Source organism: Ovis canadensis, chromosome 2 (genome assembly GCF_042477335.2).
Source record: "Ovis canadensis isolate MfBH-ARS-UI-01 breed Bighorn chromosome 2, ARS-UI_OviCan_v2, whole genome shotgun sequence".
NCBI lineage: Eukaryota > Metazoa > Chordata > Mammalia > Artiodactyla > Bovidae > Ovis > Ovis canadensis.
This window is the reverse complement of record NC_091246.1, coordinates 237,393,824-237,410,589: the sequence shown is the minus strand read 5'-3', so window position 1 is coordinate 237,410,589 and position 16,766 is coordinate 237,393,824. Positions and strand designations below refer to the sequence as shown.

Here is a 16,766-nt window from a genome sequence, read left to right as displayed (position 1 = left end):
GCAGTACATGCTTTCCATTTCCCCACTCACGATCGTTGCTCAGCTAACACTTGAGTCTGTAGGAACTTTTCTTTCTTAGTCAGGTTTGTTTTTACTGAATTTAATAATTATTTTGTTCTTTACCCTTTCTTGACCCCATCAGTCAACTCCAGACTGATTACTGATTGTCTACATCTGTTCTCAAGCTGTCTACATGATTTTGTTTCATTTTCCTGAAGTAATGAGACCTCTGGATGGCTGCCCTTTTTATTTTATTGCATTATTGGTTATTATAAGATATTGGATATTATTTCCCATGCTATATAGTAAATCTTTGTTGCTTATCTGTTTTATATTTAGTAGTTTATAGCTGCTAGTTCCATACTGCTAGTCTGTAATTTGCCACCCCCACACACCCTGTCCTCCCTTTAGGCTTCCCAGGTGGTGCAGTGGTAAAGAATCCAGCTGCCAGTGCAGGAGATGTGGGTTCAATCCCTGGTTCAGGAAGATGCCCTGGAGAAGGAAATGGCAACCCACTCCAGTATTCTTATCTGGAAAATGCCATGGACAGAGGAGCCTGGTGGGCTGTGGGTCGCAAAGAGTCAGACACAACTGAGTGAGCACACAGGCGCTTTTGGTAACCACAGCTTTGTTTTCTGTTTCTGTGAGTCTGTTTCTTTTTTGTATATACATTCACTTTTGTTATTTTTTTACATCCTGCGTATATGTGATAGCATATTATATTTGTCCTTTTCTGTCTGACTTATGTCACTAAGCATCTTATTCTCTGGGTTCATCTATATACCTTCAGATGACATTAGTTCATTCTTTTTTATGGCTGAGTAACAGTAGTGTGTGTGTGTGTGTGTGTGTGTGTACGCATCGCATTTCCCTACTCTTGTCATTTATTGACAGGCATTTCAGTTGCTTCTGTGTCTTGGCTGTTGAAAACAGTCCTGCTCTGAGCATTGTCTTTTTTTTTTTTTTTTTTTAATAGATACATGTCTTTCTGTCTATGTCTCTGTCTCCCATTCAGAATAAGTTTTCTTTTCTTGCAGAAACCTCTTATGTACTTTTTTGTGAGGTAGGTTTACTTTGCTTTTGACTTCATACTAGAAAGTTTATTAAAATTCTGGTAATTGCTGGCTGTCTCCTCATTAACAAGAGTAGGGAAACCAAGTATGTAACCTGTTAGCTCTGAGCACATAGATAAGATTTGACTGAGATTCACTATCTAATGAACTAATTGGGTGATCATCATTTTCAGATCTTTTTTCTTTGGTAAAATTCCACAGGGAAGATTCTTTCAGACTCCTGCTTGGAAGTGAAAACCTAACTGCCAGAATTCTGGGGCTTAGTGAGAGAAGATGCCTAGGAAAGAGGCCATATGTCATCCAGTTGGTCTATATATTCTTGATCACCTCCCCTTTCTCATTTTTGATTTGGTGCACCTGTTCGCAGCTGTGTACTTTAACCTAGAATTTCTGTATTTTGCACTTTCTGAAGAATAAAGATCTTAGGCATACCTGCCTCAGGAGAGTGACATTTACACAGCTGTGCAAGTGGGGGAGGGGATCTAGACTCTGACTGCTCATAAACAGCCTGTGAACCAGTCCTCAGTTTAAACTCTGCAGTTGTCCCAGAGGTATTTGGTACCATCAACTCCTGGACCTTTGTGGGATTCTGAGTGTCAGTCTAATTGGTAGTTTATCTCCGTTTTCTACCTTTAGTCTTCTTGTCTTTCCCGTGTATTTAGCACTGGAATTACTGCTTTTTCATCTTCTGAAATTGTCTTGTGTTGTGATAGTTGTCTCTGCCATTCTTCCCACCCTTGTGAATTTATGCCTCAGATCCTTTTAAAGCTATTTTAGTAGAGTTTCACTAGAGGACAGAAGCAAATGCATGTGTGGTCAAGTCTTTGTCTTTACCTAGAAAGCAGACATTTTTCTATGTATATGCATATATTTTTATTAAGAGTAGAAGCTCACTCCACATGACAGTGGGTGTTGCTTTTTGAGTGCCTGTTACAAACTGGCTTCATACTAGACAGTTGACTTACATTAAATTTCATTATCATGATGACACAGTGTCGTCGTTATCCATGTTCAGGAATGAAGAAACCAGAGTGCTTTATCTGCCTAACTGATTTTAACTGACATTTTTCCTTTTAAAAAATAAGCTATAAGTTATATCATTTTAATAGCATATGGATGTAGCTCTTAGCCCATTTACAATGTTGTTGTAAACTTAAAAATTGATTGTAGCTCAGTAATGCATTATTTTCTTGTTAGGTCACTGGTTATTTTTCATTTAAATATTAATATTAATATATACTTTGAACTCCTTCCAGAAATATGAGTTTATATTCTCACTGTGTGCTGTGCTTAATCGCTCAATTATGTCCGACTCTTTGCAACCCAATGGACTATAGCCCGCCAGGCTCTTCTGTCCATGAGGATTCTCCAGGCAAGAATACTGGAGTTGGTTGCCATGCCCTCCTTCAGAGGATCTTCCCAACCCAGGGATTGAACCCAGGTCTCCCACATTGCAGACAGATTCTTTACCGTCTAAGCTACCAGGGAATCCCTATATTCTCACTGGCAGTGTAAAAATGCCAATTTGTTCACATCCTCATTAGCTAACATTGTGTTGCTGCACTTTTTATTACTGTACTGATGTTTATTTAACCGTTTCCTATTTTAACATTTAGTGCTTTTCCAGTTTCTATTTATTACAGTGGTTAGACGAGTATCCTTGCACGTTTCTAAGTTTTAATTTATGGTGTCAAATCAATGCCTGCAATTGCTATGCATTGACTAGGAAATAAAAATTTGGCTTAGAAAATTCCACTTGGATTTTAGCTCACTGTCATTCATCTGCACAACTTACCTTTTATTGTTTCTGAGTGATTTTTAAATAAACATCTATGATCCCTCATTATGTGGTCAATTTTTATGAATTTCTTTTAGAAAAGTAGCCACTGATAGCAATGTATGTACTTGAACATCAGTTCAGTTCAGTCACTCAGTCATGTCCAACTCTTTGCGACCCCATGGACTGCAGCATGCCAGGCTTCCCTGTCCATCACAACCCCTGGAGTCGATTAAACTCATGTCCGTTGCGTCAGTGATGCCATCCAGCCATCTCATCCTCTGTCGTCCCCTTCTCCCACCTTGAATCTTTCCCAGCATCAGAGTCTTTTCCAGTGAGTCAGTTCTTCGCATCAGGGGGCCAAAGTACTGGAGTTTCAGCTTCAGTCTCAGTCCTTCCAGTGAATATTCAGGACTCCAGTGAATATTCAGATCTCCTTCAGAATGGACTGGTTGGATCTCCTTGCAGTCCAAGGGACTCTCAAGAGTCTTCTCCAACGCTACAGTTCAAAAGCATCAATTTTTTGGCACTCAGCTTTCCTTATAGTCCAACTCTCAAATCCATACATGACTACTGGAAAAACCATCAAATGTCACACTTTCAAAATGTCATACTTCAGAAAAAAAGACTATTTTGGACTTTGTATAAGTCAGTTTTGGTTAGGAATACTTCTTTGAAAAAGGAAAAAAAAAAGAGTAAGACGTCTATCTTTTAGAAAACAAATCAATTATTAAAAAAATACTGCTAGCTTAACCATTGTCCAGAGGAATAAAGATGATAGGAATATATTGTAGGAAGAAGTGCAGGCAGGGTTCCTTATACCAATACGTAGATGATCCTTGAACAATAAGGAGGTTAGTCTGCATGTAACTCATAGTTGGCTGTTCTTATCCACAGTTCCTCCACATTCCTTGGATTCAAATAACTGCAAACTGTTTTGTCCTATAGTTATTTAAAATTTATTGAACAGTATCCGAGTATAAGTGGACCGTGAATTGTTCAAAGGTCAAGAGCTTTGATATAAGATTTATACCTGACTTTATTATACAAAGACTTTGTGGATAAGAATATATTAATCTGACCCATAATAATTCTGGTTGCTGCTTAAAGTGGCATTGTAAAAATAAAGATAAGGTGCAGTTTTGCTGCATTACAGAGCCTGGGACAGAGAGGTGTATGTTGTATGTGTTGTACACACAACAGTAGGTTGTTGGCTTACACCTTTCCATGTTTCCTCCTTTATGAAAATCCTCCATATTTGACCAGTAGAATGATCGGAAACACTTTTGTTCTACAAACATACTCTTTTTTTTTTAATTGAAGGATACTTGCGTTACAGAATTTTGTGGTTTTCTGTCATACATCAAGAATCAGCCATAGGTACACCCATGTCCCCTCCCTCCTGGACCTCCCTCCCCACCCTTCAGCCTGTTGCAGAGCCCCTGTTTGAATTCCCAAGTCATACAGCAAATTCCCATTGGCTATCTGTTTTACACATGGTATTGTAAATTTCTTTGTACTCTTCTCCATATATCTCCCCTTCTCCCTCCTCCTCCCACCACGTCCATAGGTTTGTCTCTGTAACTGTTTCTCCATCGCTTCCTTGAAAATAAATTCATCAGTGCCATCTCTTCAGATTCCATATATATGTGTCAGAATACAATGTTTATATTTCTTTTTCTGACTTAATTGACTCTGTATAATGGGTTCTAGTTTTCGTCCACCTCATTAGAACAGATTCAAATGTGTTCCTTTTTATGGCTGAGTAGTATTCCATTGTATGTATGTACCATAGCTGCTTTATCCATTCATCTGTTGATGGACATCTAGGCTGCTTGAACATTGGGGTACATGTGTCTTTTTCACTTTGGATTTCCTCAGGGTATATGTCTAGGAGTGGGATTGCTGGGCTATATGTTGGTTTTATTCCTAGCTTTTTAACGAGTATCCATACTGTCTTCCATAGTGGCTGTATCAGTTTATATTCCCACCAGCAATGCAAGTCTGTTCCCTTTTCTCCACACCCTGTCCAGCACTTACTACTTGTAGACTTTATGATGATGGCCATTCTGACTGGTATGAGGTGATACCTCACTGTAGTTTTGATTTGCCTTTCTCTCATGATGAATGATGTTGAGCATCTTTTCATGTGCTTGTTAGCCATCTGTACGTCGTCTTTGGAGAAATGTCGCTTCCAGTCCCTTTCCCACTTTTTGATTGGGTTGTTTGCTTTTCTGGTATTGAGTTGTATAAGATTCTTGTGTATTTTGGAAATTAATTCTTTACCAGTTGTTGCCTTTGCTATTATTTTCTCCCATTCTGAGGGTTGTCTTTTCACCTTGTTTTCTACAAACATACTCTTTTTATACCGAGAGTTTTTGAGTTTTATAAGTGAACCAGTAAAGCAAAATTTTAACATCTTGTCACAAGTATACTGAAGATGTAGTACTCAGTTCTGCTTCAAAAATAAGCTTAGAATGGTGTTGAATTATGCACTTTTAAGCGAGTCAGTTAATATTTTTGTGTATGAAAAACACAAAACACATTATAATAACTTTGTATCTGAAAGTGCTTTTGCAAATCTCCATAGCTTAACATTGTCAGTTTGCTGAATGGCCAAAAGAAGTTAAGCTGTACCTGAAGTTTCAGCTTCTTTTTCTCCAGAATTTATGACCTTTCTATGTTCTAAACACATTTTAGACTTTTGGAAGAATTTATATAGTTCTGTAACAAAGTTTAGAGAGCAGAATATTTGAGGTTCTCTCTCTCAGTTTATCAGGCTGGATGGAGTCATGTCAATTAGCCTGAGAGTCGTTTTACATTATGATATTATGACATCAGATAAATATTTTTCTGTTCACTCTTGTTTTGACTTTTCTTTGCCCTACTTCTGTGTAACTTAGTACAGTTCTTTTAAATTTTAACAGCAAGAATGGATAGACATTGTGACACAGCCATAGAAAAGGAATACCAGTTAGTTGTAAAAAGGATGGACCAATATGCACAACAGCATGAGGTCATCCAAAGCATATGATTCCATTTGTGAGAAACTCCAAAGCAGGCAATAGCAACAGAAAAGAAGACCAGTGATTGCCAGAGATCTGAGGTGTGTGGGGGCGGGGGCAAGGGGATGGGGAATGTATTGCAGGGATCATAAGGGATTTTTTTAAAGTGAAGAAACGTTTGATATCTCAATTGCAGTGTTGGTTACACCAGTGACTATATTCGTCAAACTCATCGAACTGCATTTAAAATGAGTACATTTTATCATATGGAAATTACCTTTGAATGAAGTTTAAAAGAGAGTTTAAACACAGAAATCTAAAATAGGGCATGAGTAGTGAAAGCGTCCAAAAGTATGCTATCACCATAAATTAGTAGTAAAGCAGTAGGCCATAATGTTGTTAAATATTGAATGTCACAGAATAGTTGTGAAAATTTGTGCTAGTGTCCATTACTATATATCATAGTATATATAAAGACACTTAGGTATTATATGAATTGAGACATTTTCAGTTCAGTGGCTCAGTCCTGTCTGACTCTTTGCGACCCCATGAACCGCAGCACACCAGGCCTCCCTGTCCATCACCAACTCCCAGAGTCCACCCAAACCCATGTCCATTGAATCGGTGATGCCATCCAACCATCTCATCTTCTGTCATCCCCTTTTCCTCCTGCCCTCAATCTTTCCCAGCATCAGAGTCTTTTCAGATGAGTCAGTTCTTCGCATCAGGTGGCCAAAGTACTGGAGTTTCAGCTTCAACATCAGTCCTTCCAGTGAACACCCAGGACTGATCTCCTTTAGGATGGACTGGTTGGATCTCCTTGCAGTCCAAGGGACTTTAAGAGTCTTCTCCAACACCCCACAGTTCAAAAGCATCAATTCTTTGGCGCTCAGCTTTCTTTATAGTCCAACTCTCACATCCATGCATGACTAGTGGAAAAACCATAGATTTGACTAGACGGACCTTTGTTGGCAAAGTAATGTCTCTGCTTTTTAATATGCTGTCTAGGTTGGTCATAACTTTCCTTCCAAGGAGTAAGCATCTTTTAATTTCATGGCCGTAATCACCATCTGCAGTGACAATAATTTACAGGTTTTTAAAAAGCTTTATAAGTGAAAGTGGCAAAAAGTGGAAAATGGCACATAGATGGGGAAACAATGGAAATAGTGACAGACTTTATTTTCTTGGCTCCAAAATCACTGCAGATTATGACTGCAGCCATGAAATTAAAAGATGCTTGCTCCTTGGCAAAAAAGCTATGACAAACCCAGACAGCATATTCAAAAGCCAAGACATTACTTTGCCTACAGAGGTCTATTTAGTCATAGCTATAGTTTTTCCAGTAGTAATGTTATGAATGTGAGAGTTGGACTGTAAGGAGGCTGAGTGCCAAACAATTGATGCTTTGAACTGTGATGTTGGAGAAGACTCTTGGGAGTCCCTTGGACAGCAGGGAGATTAAGCCAGTTAATCCTAAAGGAAATCAGTCCTAAATATTATTCACTGGAAAGATTGATGCTGCAGCTCCAATACTTTGGTCACCTAATGCAAAGAATTGACTCATTGGAAAAGACCCTGATGTTGGGAAGGATTGAAGGCAGGAGAAGGGGATGATAGAGGATGAGATGGTTGGATGGCATCACTGACTCAATGGACATGTGTTTGAGTAAGCTCTGGGAGTTGGTGAAGGACAGGGAAGCGTGGCGTGCTACAGTCCATGGGCTTGCAGAGAGTCAGACTTGACTGAGTGGCTGAGCTGAATTGATAAGTGAAAGTACCTTATTTTTTTTTAATTGCAGTTTTAATGTAATGTGCACTGATGATTTTTTCCCTCTAAATTGAACAGTGTTTTGTCTGTTCCAACTTCATTGCGTATTTCGGTTAGAGAGATAAGTGTAATATTTTCTGAAATACTTAATTTCTAAATTTTTAAATGTTAAAAAATGGTGACATTATTAGCTGAACATACGAAGCTTACTCCATTAGCTGTGCAGGACTTCCCAGGTGGCTTAGTGGTGAAGAATCTGCCGACCAAGGCAAGAGCCACAGGAGAGTCGAGTTCAGTCCTTAGGTCAGGAAGATCCCCTGGAGGAGGGAATGGCGACTAACTCCAGTATTTTTGCGGGATACTCATCTCATGGACAGAGGAGCCTGGCGAGCTACAGTCCATGGGGTGGCAAAAAGTCAGAAATGACTGAGCAACTGAGCAATCATTCCCTCATAATCTGTCTGCAGACCATGTCCATCTTTCAGATTTCAATGAAAAAAAAATTATAACTTGAGAAGAAACAGGTGATCTGGAGAATTGTTATTGTACAGTTGGTCTCTGAGAAAGTTAACATCTGTTCAAGATGACCCCGAAGTTCTAATGAAATACAGTCTGTTGACTTCAGAGATCTTTCACTGCTGGGGTTCTGTGTTTAGGTAGAGCATACCACCCAGGATGTTGTCATGTCATGTATGGGCATAGGGTAACAACATAGTTTGAGGAGGCGGCAGTTGAAAATGCTCTGGTGGCTTCCCCGTTGTTCATAAGATAACAATAAACTTTACTTAGTTGCTATACCTTTTTAGAATCTGTTATCCTATAAAGATGTGAGATTCCAGATTATCATGTGAAGTGTTGTGCTTGTTTAACTATCTCCCCCTAATTGTATAGTATTGTCTAAATTGGACATTCTGGTAGGCTTCAGTTCAAATGTGTATTCCTTGCAGACGGGGTGATGAAAGAAAACATTTTGTTCTTTTCTGGTCTTATTAATGAGCGTTATAGAAACTAGGTGCCATGGGGTACTGCAAAGATAATGTAGCAATAAAGTGCTAAATGAAATACTGAAAGTCTTGAAATATATAGTATATACAAAAATAAAAAAAAAATCTCTTTGCTTTCGTTAGTAGAGAAAAGCAGTGGAGGAGTAGAGGTGTGATGGAAACTTTTAAAAGAGGAGGATTCGAGGGATGAGGGACCATCACTCATGGTGTCAGAAAGCTCGAGTCAAGGTTAGGCCAGAGAGAGAAGACGTCTCCTTGGACAGCCGTGCCAGGCACTGTAGGAACCTCCCTGGTGTGGCCAGTGCAGTGAAGGCCGACTCTGCGAGCAGACCTAGAAGCTGCTGCGGAGCCCGTAGAGGGCGGCCGGAAGAATTTTGTCATTTTAAATTTAAGATGACTCCTTTAAACATGTCCCTCTTGCATTTCACATTTGTAGGTTTACGAAAATCTACCAAGAAGCGCAGCGAATCCCCACCTGCCGAGCTCCCCAGTCTGAGGCGGAGCACACGCCAGAAGACCACGGGCTCCTGCGCTAGTGCCAGGTAATGATTTGGGCCTGTCGGTGTGAGATCAGTTCAGTGCCTGGGTCCAGCTTTCCCCAAAGACCTTCATTTTATGAGTGTTTAAAAAAATTGCATGAAAGTTTTCTTTTTGAAAATCGAGCAAAGAAATTGATTCTAAATAGAACTATTATTTCTGTGAATTCTTCCCCAATATTTAACTTAACTTTTTTTCCTTTTTTGCTAAGCTTTAATCATGCCTTTTTGGGGGCAACACCTTTATCTTCTACCTTTTCCTCTGTTGTTTTACATTATTTGCCCAGAGTTACTGCCAGCAGTTGGACATTTGGTTGTTTTTAGAGATCCTGTCTGCCAGAGAGCTCTCTAATGAGCATCTTTATGCAGATTTGGGTTATTTTTAAAGGTAGCTAAATTTCCCAGTTGTGTGATTAGTGGATCAAAAGGGATGCCTGTTGTAATGGCTGTAATATTGCCTAATTAGTTTCTAAAAGTATTGGCATGAGTTATTGAGTTTAATGGGTGAGGGCGAGAGATGTACTTCATTTTTATTTTGCCTTACAACACCCATCCTCAGGGGAAAATGTGGGTTTTGTTTGTGTTCTTTCACATCTCCATTTTTCCCACTTTGAGCCCATTTTCAGAAAGTTGTCTACCTTTGACATACGATATAGTATATTATTTCCCATACTTTCATTCACTGATTGAGAATCTTAGGTTGAAGTTAAAAAACCTTGTCACTCCAGTTTCATGTCAGATTTTCAGGCTTGGTCAGTTCTGGTATTATGCTGCTAATTATCACAACCTTATGGGACTTCTCCCTCCTTTGTGTGTAATTTGCTCCTTTTGTATATAGTTTCTTCTCTCTCCTAAATGTGCCAAAAACCAGTGACGGCGTGGGTTATTTTTAGTTTGCTTTTCCCATCTCAGGTCAGTGGAAAGGTTTAGTGCTTCTTTGGTTTTTCTCTAAGGTAATCAACTTTATACCTTTGACTGCAGGTACAGTAATAACACAAGGAAACAGAAGGACTTGTTGCCTAATAATAAGTCATAAGGAAAGGACTCTAAGCCCTTTAAGCTCTGCTTTTCCACTTATTTTCTGGTTCTATCAGGATTGTTTAAAATATTGTTTAAATATCTGGAGTTAGTACACCTGTTTGCCTTTGAATTTTGTTGGCAGTACTTTTATGAGGACCTCTGAGATGATTTCTTGGTTTTTCAGGGCTTTTGCCCTATTTTGGACCAAACTTTGAATCCAGTTTACCCAAGGTTTATAATCTTAGATATAAACTGAATTCACTGTGGTTGAAAATTAAGTATGAACTGTTGATGGAGTCAGGTAATCTAGTGTCCTGTCTTTCTCTGCAGCCTTCTTTGCTTCTCCTCAGGAGCACTGTCTTAATGCACTAGGAGTTATTTACTTACATGCTGCACACAAGCTGTCTACCCACCTGTCTGCAGCGTTCTTCATCTCAGGCTTTTCTGAATTTGCTGAAATTCTTCTTAAATGTAGTATTTTCATAGCCTCTCACAGCTGCAGTTTCATCGCTCTGTAGACTAACACACTTGAGGGCAGCAACCAAATGTTCAGCACAGAGCGTGTCACATGATTGATGCAAAATAAATGTTAAATAAGTGACTTAATTTGAATAGCAGTAATTTGTAGCTTGGTAATTTGGGTTTGGAATGAGGTTTTTTTGTCTTTCCCTAAAGGAAAGACTGGCTGAGTAAATCCCTGTTTAGGGACATACTTTTTTTTTTTTTTTTAAACTAATTGGAAGAATAAACTCCTCTACAACTCTGATAATTCAGAGCCTTCATTTCCAGGGCACTTATGCCTACTTCCTCCTTGTTCTTTACCAAGCAGCATTATTCACTGTAGTTTGACTTTAGTCTAAAATACTTCTTTAGTAGTAGGTTTTTGCACTTCCAAGGTCATTTGGGGGAGCTGCTGTTTAAACAGTATTAAGTTGTAATAATTTTGGAAGTCTTTTGTCTGTGCATGATTTGCTTACTGATTTCATTTATTAAAATAGAAAAAGTATCAATGAAATGTAGCTTGCTTGATGATAAATGACTAATAATTCTTTTTTCCACATCTTATAGTGATGCCTCAGTGTACAGCAGGTGTGTTCCCAGATTTAATCTGTATTTGTTTATAAATATTCAATATTTAGTTCTTTATTTTAAAGGAGAAGCTATTGTCCATGATGAGGATAGTAACTTTTTTGATGATGTAAATCATCTGGGACTTAAGTGATGGGAATTTTGCCTGTTGTCTTCTCTCTTCTTACCCGTCCCCCATTTTCAGCTATCAGTCTGAAACTCCATGTATTGATCCACTATTTACCCAAGAATTAGAGATCTATTTTGAATGAATTGTTTCTGCTAAAGGAATCACTTTTCCATTTAGTTGAAGTGTTTAAAGATCACTTCTGTCTGAAAGGATGACAACAGCTCATAGCCTCACAAAAGCTTGTATTGTCTACGTGATATAGCTTGGGAGAGTTTTAAATATACAAAGTCTTGGTTGTTACCCATAGTGATTTTCTGCAACAATTTTTATGTAAAAAGAAGAGACTCGCTTTGTGTTCCATGCATTGGAGCTTTGTGCTGTGTGGACATTACTCCTGGTCACTGGGAGCGCTGCCTATGATGGCATTTTTCTGTCGTAGTCGGCGAGGCTCTGGCCTGGGCAAAAGAGGAGCAGCTGAAGCTCGTCGACAGGAGAAGATGGCTGACCCTGAAGGCAACCAGGAGACGGTGAACTCTTCAGCTGCACGAACAGACGAGACTCCCCAAGGAGCAGCAGGTAGATGGGCACTTCTTACGCCTAAAATGTGTTTATGTATCTTGCAGCTTTATTTGGAGATAAATTACTATTTAGGTATACCAGGTATAATGGAAGAGAGGCAACAACTACATCTTAAAATAAGCATCAGACTTGTTGTTTTCTTTCGTTTTATAGATTTGGTTTTTGATTACTTGTATTCTTTTGTTTCTTTGTATAATTTTTTTTTCCAAATCCAGATTTGTACTAATTAAGTTCAAAGGGCTTTTAAGAAGCAGGAACTCCCTTTCTGCTTAAGCTTCTTAAATATTGATCAGTATATTTAATAGTTGCCTGCTGATTTGCTTGAAAAAATTAAATTCATAATAAAAATGTACGGATATAGTTTAAATTGCTTCATACATGTGCAGATTTTAATTTAGAATGTTACAGTCTGTAAAAAATAAATATTTGGTTTGAACCTAGCAGCTTTAAGAATAATATTATTCCTATTTTTATGGGTTTTTTATTCTTGATATCTTAGCACAGCAAAAATTAAGTCACCTCACACCAAGTATGTATCCATTACCAATACATAAAGCAGGCTAAGACTTCAGTGTTCGATTGTGGCTAACAGGTTTAAGAAGTAGTTTGTTATCAGCATTTGTCACTAATATTAAAACAGATACAAAAATATTAGAATTCAGCATTATGAACATATGGTTATAAGTCCCTTAAATCTAGATAATATGTGTAACTTTAGGTGTAGGCATATATACTCTTTCTTTTGAATGAAGTTCTTTCATGTATTATTATTTAATATCGGAATATGTGCCAGTTTTCTTTATTGCCTACAGTCGATCATATGTCCTGGTTTGACGGGAAGGTTCTGGTTTGCCCACTACTGTCCATCTTTTTTGCCTTTTGTCTCAGCTTTCTGTCCAGCTTAACATCTTTACCAACCAGTCTTTCCTGGTTTTGTATAATAAACTACATGGTGAACTTAACAGCATCTCATCTGGTAGTGCCTTTCTCCTAGAATAGTTTTTCTTAAGGGTTAAGTGGTAGAGTTTTGGAAAAATAAAGTGCATCGCACGTGCAGCTCGTTGAAGCTCTACGTAACACAGCTGATGCTTCAAGTCTGAATATGGAAGTGGAGCAATTCCTGTGTGGGTGACTCTTTGAGATGGAGCTGCTGAGAGTGTGTTTAAAGTGGACTCATTATGATAATTATAATAGCTAACATTTACACAGCCTACACCCCATTGCATACACACTATTAAGCATTTTACATGTATTCTTATTTAATATTTGGAGCAACCTGCTGAGGTGTGAGCACTGTTATCCTCATTTATAATTGAGGAAAATTGAAATGCAGAATGGTTAAGCTTGCTAGGATTATAGGCCTGGATGTGTGACTCTTGAAGTGCACAGTTGTAACAACAGCTGTGTTGTTCTGCTTCCCTACGGTTACTAGTTGGTTTAATTCATATGAGTGTAATTGGAGGCCAGAATGAAGGGGTGGTGTGTAAAATTGTGTTCCCTGGTATATTCACCTAAGAGGATGAAGGCTTTAAGGGATTAGATTCATAAGATTGCCCTCCTTAAAGGCCTGCCTCCATATTTGAAATCACAGTGTAATCTCGGTATTGTCCAAGTTTATGTCAAAGATACATATGGTCTGTTCGCTGATGTTAGAAAGCACTAACTTGATTACATTTTGGAGGCTGCGTTGTATACTGTGGGGCTTTCTCTGCCAGTTCACTCAGGTAGTTCTAGAGGAAGAGGCAAACTTCTTACAAGCTCTGTATTAAGTTCTTCAGTATAATGTGCTTTAGTTTTTCAGTATATAAAATTGGAATTTAAAGAAAATTGTAACACACTTTTTTTTGTGTTGAATATTAATTGATGGTGTTAGTTTAGAGCATCTTTTAGCCTGCACCTGTATAATGTGTGATTATATTCTGAACAACCATTCTTTTGGCCTTGCTCAAAAGTTTTCATGACACTAAGAATGTATTCTTGTTGCCTCCTGTACTTGGGTATCTGGTAAACCCTTAGCCATTCCTGTGAAGTAAAAGTGAATTCTGTCAGCTTTAACTGTATATTGGAAACTGCCTTATATGATACTGTGGTGATTTGCAGAGACTGGATGGGCAAGATACCAATTTAAAAGAATAGATTGACATCTCTTAAAATCTGAGATTGGATTTTTTTCTGCTTGATTACCTTGTTTTTATTAATGCATTGTGTCTGGGGATGGATTTTGTGTGTATTGCCCAACATTTGATGTGTTCATTGAATTGCTGTGTCATTGACTCTAGGAATGGAATACATTTCCTTACTTGCATGACTACAAACAGCCACTCATAGGATAAGCTAGTTTGGTTTATCTAATTTTGTAAAACTTACAAAAAGGGAGCTACAGTAGGCAAATGCTTATTAATATTTGCTTTCAAAGGTATGGCTAGCTCATCTGGTAAAGAACCCACCTGCAGTGCAGGAGACCCTGGTTCTATTCCTAGGTTGGAAAGATCCTCAGGAGAAAAGGGATAGGCTAGTCACACCAGTATTCTTGGGCTTCCCTGAGGGCTCAGGTGGTTAAAAAAAATCCACCTGCAAAGTGGGTGACCTGGGTTTGATCCCTGGGTTAGGAAGATCCCCTGGAGGAGGGCATAGCAATCCACTCCAGTATTCTTGCCTGGAGAATCCCCATGGTCAGAGGAACCTGGCGGACTCTAGTCTGTGGGGTCGCAAAGAGTTGGACACGACTGAGTGACTAAGCATAACACATACATCAAAGGTATGGCAGCTCGAAAGGATCTTTTGCTTTGGGTTCAGTGATTTCTGTCCAAATAGGCACTCATCTCAATTAAAAATGAGAATATGCCTGCTGCTTCTTGTAGAGGATCTGTGTCTCCCTGAATGTTGGGACTGCACTAAATAATCTTAACAGCTCTTTTAATTCTGTGCTTTTACAAGTTTTATGTCTTGCTTTAGGTCTTTGTAGCAGGGCAGTTTGAGGTATTTATTATTCATTATGTAAATTCTTAGAATACTCTTTTAAGAAGTAACTTAAACCTTTAAAAGCATAAGTTGTAAACCTGTAGAATGGTTTAAAGTAAAACCAGTAGACCCTCTTATAAAACCCTCCAGCATTACCTTAAGTGAACTTTTACGTTTTTTCTTTAAAAATATGTGGTTCCAGAGTAGGCTTTTTTAGGGGAAGAGAATACATAACAGCAGTTTTGTCTATCACAACTTTGTATTTGATTTCCACAGTTTGTAAAAGTTTCAAGGCAAGTTTAAGAGCCACTTTGCTAAGTTAATAATAATTGGGACCCAATAGCAGAATTGGTCGGAGAAGGCAATGGCACCCCACTCCAGTACTCTTGCCTGGAAAATCCCATGGATGGAGGAGCCTGGTAGGCTGCAGTCCATGGGGTCGCTAAGAGTCGGCACGACTGAGCAGCTTCACCTTCACTTTTCATTTCATGCATTGGAGAAGGAAATGGCAACCCACTCCAGTGTTCTTGCCTGGAGAATCCCAGGGACAGGGAAGCCTGGTGGGCTGCCGTCTGTGGGGTCACACAGAGTCAGACACGACTGAAGTGACTTAGCAGCAGCAGAATTGATTAATATGGTTTCTGTATAATGTGAAAGAGCCAGTGTACATAAATTAAAAATTAGTACTGAAGAATATATTGAAGGTGCTGATAGTGTGTAGTTAATAAGAGTACAGCTTGTAAAGTCAGACTTCCTGGGTTTAGATCTCATATCCGTTGTTAGTTTTCTGATCTTGAGCAAGTACACACAAAGCCTAGGTTTCCTCTTGTAATACCTCTGGTTGGTTGGGAGGAAACATATGGACACATTCTCCATTGAGTTAACATTTAATTAGTACCTTTAGGCAGCATTACAAAGTATAGTCATGGTTATTTCCGGTTTTGTTTTATTTTTTTTGTTTTCAACAGATACGAAGTTTACTAAACTCTGATACTCTTTAATATTACCATTTCTTCTTAGCCTGTAACTCTGAACCAGGGGGTTGCCAGCATTTTCTGTAAAGGGCCAGATAATGGATGTTTTAAGGTTTATATAAGCTCTGTTGGAACTACTCTGTGGTTGTAGCACAAAAGTAGCCACAGTTAATAGGTAAATTAATGAGTTTGGGTATATTTTAATGAAATTTTATTTACATAGTGATGTGCTAGACTGGATGTGGCCTGTGGACCACAGTGTGCTGACTCCTGTTCTAAACCATACTTTTTTCTTTTTTCTTTTTTTTTACAAGCTTAAAAAAAATTCTGGTGAAATGATAGGATACTTAAATGAGGAGTGAAAAAATGTATTATGAAAATGCGGAGTTGGTGGCTGGTATATTAGCATCTCTTTCTTCAGGAAAATTTGTTATATTCACATAGGTGATCTATGTGCCTCTTTTAATAATAACAGAATTATTCGTCTTGCTTGTGTTCTGTCGTTGGTCTGTCACATGGACGTAAAGTATTGTGGATGATGTGGTCATACGTAGATGAATGGTTTGTACAAAAAGTGCTTTGGGACTCGACAGACACTGAGAGGAAGGGGCAGTAAAAGTGCTAGTTTTACAGGAATATATTTTCATCTCTTGGTCAGATTTGTAATAGAATCAACCACTGCTTACTTAGACTGAAGTATTGATCAGGTTAGCATTTTGGGTAGTAGAATCCTTCTGAATCTGACTTCTTCTTTCCTCTGTTTTTACGTATTGGTTGCTTTCTCTTTTGTACTTATATTTAAATGTTTTGTGGTCTTCTGTTAGTTGTAATGTGTATCTTCAGTGTTTTGCCCTGAAAATAAGAGCATAAT

At 38.5% G+C, this 16,766-nt stretch overlaps 1 protein-coding gene across 41 annotated transcripts in view; it reads left to right on the top strand.

The window, feature by feature from the left end:
* The window catches only part of TRIP12 (thyroid hormone receptor interactor 12), a 154,440-nt gene that overhangs the window by 71,957 nt on the left and 65,717 nt on the right, over nt 1–16,766 (top strand). For all 41 annotated transcript variants that reach the window (XM_069578502.1, XM_069578505.1, XM_069578496.1 and 38 more), the window contains 2 exons: nt 9,064–9,169; nt 11,821–11,957. In XM_069578502.1, the coding sequence (XP_069434603.1) occupies nt 9,064–9,169; nt 11,821–11,957 (243 nt within the window). The remainder of the gene's footprint in view (nt 1–9,063; nt 9,170–11,820; nt 11,958–16,766) is intronic.